Source organism: Fistularia commersonii, chromosome 3 (genome assembly GCF_037954325.1).
Source record: "Fistularia commersonii isolate RoL2024-O1a breed Wild chromosome 3, RoL_Fcom_v1.0, whole genome shotgun sequence".
NCBI classification, from domain to species: Eukaryota; Metazoa; Chordata; class Actinopteri; order Syngnathiformes; family Fistulariidae; genus Fistularia; species Fistularia commersonii.
Genome location: NC_141286.1, coordinates 19,569,650 through 19,578,743, shown reverse-complemented (window position 1 = coordinate 19,578,743; position 9,094 = coordinate 19,569,650). Strand labels below are relative to the sequence as shown.

Below are 9,094 nucleotides of genomic sequence, written 5' to 3'. Positions count from 1 at the left end.
AGTACTTACAATTTCACACGGTCTTCGGTTTGCTGTCAAGAACAACCTACACCAGGGTTGCAACAGTGGCTCCACTGCTTCATATTGGGACTTTTCTACATTCAGCAAGCCTTTCCTTCCTGTGTGTGTGTGTGTGTGTTTGTGTGTGTGTGCTGGAGAATCTCTGGATGTGTGAGGTAGGAGACTGAAGACGATCGTGATAATTGTGCTTATGTTGGGGAGGGAGTAGGGGTGGCAGGTGGAAAGGGGAGGGGTCAGGGGTGGTCCAGACAATCGGTCCTTGTGTACCTTACACATTCGCAGCCACTGCGCCTTATTTGAAGGGATCTCTCCCGTCGCTCTCTCACTCGAGTCTTTCCTCCTCCGGTAACACCGTCGCGATCGCCGCTCCATCACTTTCCGCTCTCTCCTCCTCGCGGTCGACCATAGCCGTTCAACTTTAAAACCAACCAACCGAACTTAGATGGGGAACACGGTTACGGCGGATGGAGTTTATCTTGTCCTCTCCGGGGAGCATCACGAAGTGCGGAGCGTCTGTGAGGACCGGGGGGAAGCGGCCGTGATGGATGTATAGTTCATCATGACAACATTACATCTAACGACAAGGTATGAGGGAATCAAGTGAGGATGTCTTCCTCGCACTGAATGAATATATGAATAAAAAAAATAAAATAAAAAAAAAATACACTAAAGCTTTTATGATGGCTTCATATTTTTAATATGGTGGGATTTCTGAGTACTTAGTTGCTGCGTTCACGTTCGTGATTCCCCCTATCCTCGAGTCCTGGCGGACGAAACAGAGAACCTGTTCACGCTGCAGTGTTCAAACTAGCATTTGTTCTTTTAAGAATCTCAATGAGCGGTTAGTCCCAGATAATATTTTGAATCAATTTTGAGTGAAATCCGGGATTTATTCAAACACACCCCCCTACCCCCACACACATGTACTGGAGGATTAATGATGTGATTTCTCTTTGCATTGAGGAGGGAGTCGATGATAGTAGATAACCATAGAAAAAAACTATATTTTGTACTTGATATATCAGCTTGTGTGTGTCTTTGTGTTTTTTTTTTCCTTTTGAGGTTCGAATGGCTTGCATAAGTGCTTTAAATTCCTCTGACAGGACTTGTCCCTAAATAGTCATAAGTTGAAGAGAACCTGAATTTCAAGTTGTCTTTTTAATTTGCAGTCTTGTCATTTCTTTTCTTTTCATTTAGCCAAGACATTAAATGTTAAATTTAGGTTAATGTTTTACATCAGAGTTGAGTCAAAAATATCTTTAATCGTGGTACAAATAAAAATATATCTTTCTATTCTTAGACACTGTATTTAACTTGTTTCATGCTTTAGTTCTGAAGAGATTCTGGTGCTCTGACTACTAAGGAAAGCCTTATTAGTTCATTAATCAAATATGTTATGTTTTACCTAAATTTCACAGTGAACCATAATTAAAAAAAGTACTGGTCACCAATAAAAAATGATAATATTGAAACAATGTCTGAGTATTCCAGATTTTAGACAAATTTCTGGTCACCCCTTGAGATTGATTTTTTTTTAAATACGTTTTAATACCAATTTTTTTTTTTTTTTTTTTTTTCTTTCACAGAGAGGACCAGGAATAGACACATGTGTCTGGATGAAGTTTTTCAGCCATGCAATGTTCCTGGAAGGCAGTGATCCTGCTGGCCTTGGCCTCCATTGCCATCCAGTACACGGCCATCCGTACACTCATCTCCAAGCCTTTCCTGTTGTGCCCATTACCCACCCCTCAGAACTGTAGTGTGTTGGGCCAGGAAACAGAACCTGCCTTTGAGCGAGGAACAGCAGGTGGAGGAGGTTGCGATGACTATGCCTACATTAACATCAATACAACCCGTAAAACTCATATCCTGATTTTGGCTGCAACCCGTAGCGGTTCTTCGTTTGTTGGCCAGCTGCTCAACCAACACCATGACATTTTCTACCTGTTCGAGCCTCTTTATCATATTCAAACTACACTTATCCCACGTGTGTCCCACACTCTAACAGCTGCAGACAGGCGTATGATGCTGGGCGCCAATCGAGACCTTTTGCGAAGCCTGTATGATTGTGACCTCTATTTCCTGGAGAGCTACATCAAACCAACACCCTCTAACCACCTCACATGGAGAATATTCCGCCGTGGTACAAGCAAGGCATTATGTCAGCCACCTGTCTGTAAAGCCTTTGGTCCCTCCACAATTAATGTGGAAGAGGGGGACTGTATTAAGAAGTGTGGAGCTGTTAATATGACCCTAGCAAGAATGGCCTGCCAAAAGAAACAACATGTGGCCATCAAGATTGTACGTGTGCCACAAATTGGGGATTTGCGGGCCTTGGTAGAAGACCCAAGGCTGAATATCAAAGTCATTCAGCTGGTCAGAGACCCACGTGGGATCCTGTCCTCACGGATAGACACATTCTGGGATACATACCGGTTGTGGCGCACTTGGAAGGCCACAGGGCGAAAGCCCTACACTCTAGATCCAAGCCTTCTCAAAGCTCTCTGTGAAGACTTTCACAGTTCTGCTTCAACTGGTCTGAGTAATCCTGATTGGCTGAAAGGAAAATACATGCTGGTTCGCTATGAGGACGTGGCCAGAAATCCTCTCCTCAAAACAAAGGAGATCTATGACTTTCTGGGGGTGCCACTGGATAAAGATGTAGAACACTGGATACAAGCAAATACTCAGGGCAGCAACAAGCCCTCAGCAAAACACAAGTTTGGTACAGCACGAAACTCCGCAGCGAATGCAGAAAGTTGGCGTTTGAAACTGTCTTATGAGATGGTAGAATATATACAGACACTATGTCAAGATGTACTTGAACAGCTAGGATATACGGTTGTAAAAACAGCAGAGGAACTGAAAAATATGTCCATCTCACTGGTGGAGGAGAGGAATTTTGTACCATTTTTATAGGAGAGATAGCCCTTGAATGACTATTTTTGATATTTTTATAGTTGCCTTATAATGTCTATCATTTGTGGGAATTGTTTCTGAAGAAATCTCTTCAAATTTGCACTAAACTTGAAAGATTGCACAGAGGGAACTGTTGTTGACTCCCAGTGTGACAGAACAGCACACTTTAAATACAAAGTAATCAAATATTATATAGTTTATATATGTCTCATTTAGGGTTGAGTTTTCCCTTAAAGGGCATTGTCTTCATTATTGTTTTTTTTTAATTTCCTTCATTTAAATTTTCATTCTGTGGAAGCCCTGCTGTGCAATATATTGTGAATGTCGCAGTCAACCTTTATGTGGGAAGAAGGAAACACTTTTAAATAACTTATGTTAAAAAAGGCTGATTATGGAAAAATGTATTGGTTTCAATATCAAATGGACCGGTCTGAGCCGCAGTTCCCAAATGTTTCATGAGACAATTTGCAACCATCTGTGTCACAATGAAGATAGGTCATTTTAGAAAATATTTAAAATGTGGATGTAGAAATGGAATACCTTCTAATCTCAATGGACACTGAAGCAGGTTTGCTACTGTATATGCTTGTTTCATCTGGTGGTTCTACTTATTTTAAATCATTCACACAATGAAATTCAAATATCTTTCTTTGAGTAGATATGTCTGTGCCGCTGCAGTGCATCAATATCCAGACTTCATCAGGTAAACAATAAAAGATCCCCTTGATTCTGTGTCTATTGATGCTCAATATATGGAGATAGCATCAGCATCGTTATGTATAAATAATCACTGCATTAATCGCCCATCTCTTTATCTTGGAAGCTTTATGTAATTCAGGGAAATCTTGCAATGAAGGGTTTCTTTATAAATTCCCAATTTTTGCAATATCAGTGTGCTTTAAAAATGTAATAGCTGTATTGCCAACAATAGATCACATATACAATGTATTACAGTAATGGATCTTTTTAATCTGGGATTAATCCTTATATCGTTTTAGTCGTGGGCATGCAGCTTCACCATGGCAGTATAAAGGTGAAAGGGTCAAGTGTGCACAGTTGGGTAAAGAAATATTTAATTTTTCATGCCCTACTTTGTTATTACAGGGTACAGCTGCCATACCATGGTGCAAAATGCTCCCTTTTATTTTCTTAATTTTTATTTACTTATGTACATTTTTAACAGATAACATCTAGCATCAATGTATGCAAAACATCTGTCTGACCACAAACCCCAAAATAAGAAGATAGGTGCACTACCAAATTGATCAAATCATGACCTTAATAAAGGAAAGCTGTAGGACAATTATTGTGATAAAAATGGAATGAACTTGAACTATGGCCCAAACAGCTTACAGGAAACAGTACTTACTTCTAAAGTATTCCATAGTAAACAGGCTAGTATGTAAGGTATTTTGGCAGTTGACTACCTGCAGTTGTGCCTGCAGTGCCTGCAGTCGACTACCAGTTAGTTTGTAGAAGACAACAATTATTTCATGCTGTGCATCGGTCTAAATCTCCTTATGTCACAACCAAAAAAAGAAAGTCAGTCTGCATTATATAAACACCAAAAAGGATTTTGGCACAAAACATAGCTGCACCTATAAAATAAAGTGAAATCGTTTCACTCAGATGGTGGTAAACATCCCAGCCTCCACAACTACTGATGCATTTGAAATCTTTAAGTCCTTTTTCAGCCCCATATCGAGATGAGGAAGTGTTGGAATTATTTCCACCTAATTAAAGTAAATGCAGTGTTTGGAAAACAAATTATTACACAGCAGTAAAAATATCAGTATTTTGAAAGATAACAAAATATAATGTCCCCTGTTACATACGGAATGTGGAAAATGACTAATGTGCATGTATAAAATGACATCATGAAGTCTGTTCCAAATAGCAATAATGATCATAATGCTTCACATGTTCATTTCTCCTATTTCTGTTTTACTCACTTCATTCATGCAGCTTACAAAAAAATGCTCATTATCGTAAATTACATATCTGCAGATAATTGTCCAATCAATTAACCTGCCACAAAGGCATTCACTGGTTTCCTCGTAATGACCACTTGTTTACCCGTAAAATATAAACCCTGTGAATGGAGCATCACACTGGGGCTCATCAGTATTGGTGGCCGGATGTCCATTGAAATGCAGAGCACAAACCTTTGATCCTCCTCTGTGCTGAGGCTGGAGGCAAGCCCCCCACCCCTTTCTCTTTCTCTCTCTCTCCATCGCTCTCTCTCTGCTTCTCTCTATCACTTCTCTCTATTTCACTCCCTCTTACTCTTTCTCCATCTCTCTGCCTGCGCTCTCTCCATCATCCACTGTCTTTCTTACACTGATCTCAGGGGATAGCTCCTTAGCTTTAGCGCTCACTCTTTGTTTTTCACTTTACCTCTGAAATTACTGAATGTGCTTGGCATATTTTTCATTTTAAAACTAATAAATTCTGAAAAACTGTGGTCGTGTACATGCATATTTTTTAACCTATTAGCAATGAAGCAAATTAAATTCAATTTGCCTTTTGTTTTATTTACTAAAGAGTATTATCTTAATTTCCAGCATAGTTTGTCCTCCGCATCAGTTCATTAACTTAACTTATATATGTTAAGAGATAAAAAATAAAAAATGTTTTTGTATTCTACCCAGCCTTTCACTTAATCTTCTGGCTGATGCAAGCAGTTTTAGCTCCTTACACTTTTAGGCCTGCATCTTGGACAGCAAATTTGACAGCAATGTTTCACGATTCTATGATCGTGATAGCATCTTGAAGCCTGCTAAGCCTGAATTTTTCTTCAAATACACATTAAAGTTAAATACATAGCAGTTGAAGTGCCAGCATTTTTTATCTGACATGTTTCACTTGTTCAACCCAGTCACCTATAAAATGACTTTTTAACATTGTAGTATGATGGTGAACAAGGAAAAAGATGAGTCTTAAAATTATGATTATTTTACCAGACAGTTGGTCAAGGTCCTATAGCAAAGCAATATTCCAGTGGAACATCCACCCTTTGGAGGTGAAACGCTTTATCACATTCAGCAATGTTGTGCTGTTGAGCACCATGAGTAATTTACCGTGTCCCAGGGCCCCATGGACCCTTGGAGAAAGTGAACCAAATCCCTTTCTCTCCATGCCCTTTCTCTATTGTTATCTCTACATAATGTGACCTTAATTATCTGACCCTGTGTGACTGCATGATATACCAGGAATAAAGTTGCCGTCCCGTGTCCAGTTCTTACGAAGTTGAGCTGACAAAGCATGCTGTGAAACCTAAAAACTACTTCCCAAAAAAAAAAATGTGGCTGCAAAATAACCTTTTCTTGAACGGTGCATAGTAATAAAGAAACTGATCTTACAAAAGAACAAAAGATTTGGGATAAGTGACGTTACTGACCACTTATTTTCTTTTTCCTTGTGTGTTTGCGTGTGTGTGTGTGTTTGTTTGCTTCAAAGTCTGGGTTTGAATACAAGATGATAGTTATCAAGTTATGTCATTCAATATATCTGTGTAGTTTCATTTTGGTGAACATCTTATCTCATAACAGGACACATGTTGGCCTAATAGCATGAGTTACTTAAACTATAGACCGCATGTTACTTTCCCACACATTCTGTTTTTCTGTATAGTCAGTATGAGCTATGCAAAAAGTCACACAATTCACGCAGGAGGGTGAATTAACACAAATGTATTTAAACTAGGTTTAACACAAAGGTCAAAAAGCTTTAGGTATTCCTTTATTTTTGTACAGAAGTCACTATAAGATACATAAAAATACAAAAAAAAAATCTATTATTAATAATTATAATCCGCATTATTCATTAATGTTATTTTTATTATCATTAATATTATCATGTTGTTTTGTCCATCCATCATTCAGTCCTTTTCGTGACACTTATCTGGTGTCAGGTCACAGGGGCAGTCATCTGAGCAGCAAGACCAGACTTCCCTCACTCTGGCTTCATCATCCAACTCTAAATAACCCTGAGGCATTCCAAGGCCAGCAGCAAGACACAGTCACTCCTGTTATTATTTTCAATATTAATAATTTATTATTATTGTTGTTGCTCTTACAAATTATCAGTGAAAGAATGATAAATATTATAAAGACGTATTCTCAACTGTCTGTAATGTTGTTGATGAAGAATAGATCGCTTGCAGGCAGCCTGACCTATTTGCTAGGTATTAACCTTCATTGATGTCTTTATATTATGGCTGCATTGTTGATATGTAAGCCTTATATTTTATGTACTAAAGTTTAACCTACTTCAGATATTTCTTTTTTCATTTTTAAATCATATGGAAGTGTAAAGATTGTTGTGGAAGACTTGCTCCACTGTTGGCAGCTGGGTTGTGCAGTGTTTGGTTGTGAATTATAGACAATACAGCTCATCCTGTCTTCCCAAGGCCATTGCATAGTTCGCACACAAATCATTTAGTCCCGTCAAAAATGCTGGCACCAACTTTTGAAAAAGGTTGGCAGGGAAAAAGTTGTCAGTGACACTACTGCGATGCAGTGGATACAGTGTGATGCAAGTAGTTTCATGACCTAACAGGCATTTATTGTTTTGACCTGACAACATGTCAGCTTTATTGACGATCTGGAATTACTTGACCTCTTTGCTATTGCAATGGTTTAATCAGCTGTTGGTCAAGTGACCGCTGATGCTCTTTTCAGAGGGGAGCAGTGAGTCGGAGTTGAACCATGCAATCAAAACGACTCATGTGAAAATCATAAGATAGTTTTTTCCAGCGTTTCTCCAATGGTTGCGCAGGTTGGTATTTGATTGCTGGTAGAACGGCAGGGGGCGGGTGTAAGCAAACTGGGCTTTTCCAGGAATGATATGAACAGAATAATTGAAGCTGTCAGGTGGTCAGCATAACAAAAAAGGTGAAGCCAGGTCATTAGTAATAAATCCAGAGCACCCTGATAAATTTAATAAAGAGAATTCTGATTTACATGATAAATCATAAATTCATGTTTTGCTAATTGAATACATGATAGATTTAAGACAAATGTTTTGCATGATCACTGAATGCATTCAGATGCATCGATGTTCTTCAGACCACTTTTTTGAATTTTTCATTTCATTTAATTATGATGAAGAATGTGCTTGAATATTTTTAATGAGAAAGTGAAAAATGGAAATGGCATTCTGCAGCTTAAATGCATGAACCAACAGCTGCAGCTGGTACGCACAGGATACTCTTTCTGTCTTACTCGTTCTCACACACTCACACACAGAAATATGCTTTTTTACTGAGGATCCATTGATAGTTAACTCCCTTGTGGAAATGTGGGTACAGGTAAGTGAGAGGGTATGTGTCTGGATGAGTATACACACATGCAGTGTTGGTCATGTTGGTCAGTTCATCTTACGTCACTGTGGTCAAATGTGCTAACCCCCCTTTTCTGCTATTCAGAATCTCCCTTTAGCTGGTGAGAAATCTGAAAAGAGATTGGCACACATGCTGAAGATAACAAGTATGAGTATGTAGGAGCAAAAAATGTATGGGATTATGGCAAATATCTAATGTATATTTTGAGTTATGTAGATTATACAAATGTGTGACTTCTTTATAAAAACAAACAATCTGAACTGCAGTGTCCACATTAAACATGCTAGAAATAGGCAGCAGAATATATGTATTTCAGACTGAAGGCTGGATAATTCTGAATCTAACAGGATTGCAATTGTTTTCTCAGACATTTGGGCAGCAAATCATAGCTGCTGTTGACCAGTGCAATAGTGGGGAATGACTGCAATGATGTTGAATAAGCTACATAGAATGAGACATGTCCTTGATTCCAAATATTTTTATATTCTCCCAAGCTTCTGATTCTTTCCATAAGCATGTTTTAACGGTTACAAATCTTCTTTTCTTTTTTTACTTTTGGCTTTTCCCTTTAGGGTTTGCAACATTTAATCAACCTCCTCCATCTAACCCTGTTCTCTGTTTCTTCTTCACTCACACCAACTTACTACTTGTCTTTCACTACATCCATAAATCTTCTCTCTGGACTGCCTCTAGACCTCCTGCCTGGCAGCTCCAATTCCAGCATCCATCTACCAATGTAATCACTATCCCTCCTCTGTACATGACCGAACCATCTTAGTCTGGCTTCTCTGACCGTCTCTCCAAAACATC

At 38.8% G+C, this 9,094-nt stretch overlaps 1 protein-coding gene across 1 annotated transcript; it reads left to right on the top strand.

The window, feature by feature from the left end:
- Positions 1–311: 311 nt before the first annotated feature.
- Positions 312–5,399, top strand: LOC147235785 (carbohydrate sulfotransferase 1-like). Its single transcript, XM_086143999.1, has 2 exons — positions 312–606; positions 1,608–5,399. Exon 2 carries the CDS (start codon positions 1,654–1,656, stop codon positions 2,938–2,940), a length of 1,287 nt encoding a protein of 428 aa, XP_086000125.1. The 5' UTR covers positions 312–606; positions 1,608–1,653; the 3' UTR covers positions 2,941–5,399.
- The last annotated feature ends 3,695 nt before the right edge of the window (positions 5,400–9,094 follow it).

Bases quoted from the DNA above. Each gene is read 5' to 3' on its own strand.
- LOC147235785 (XM_086143999.1), top strand. From the start codon at position 1,654: ATGCAATGTTCCTGGAAGGCAGTGATCCTGCTGGCCTTGGCCTCCATT.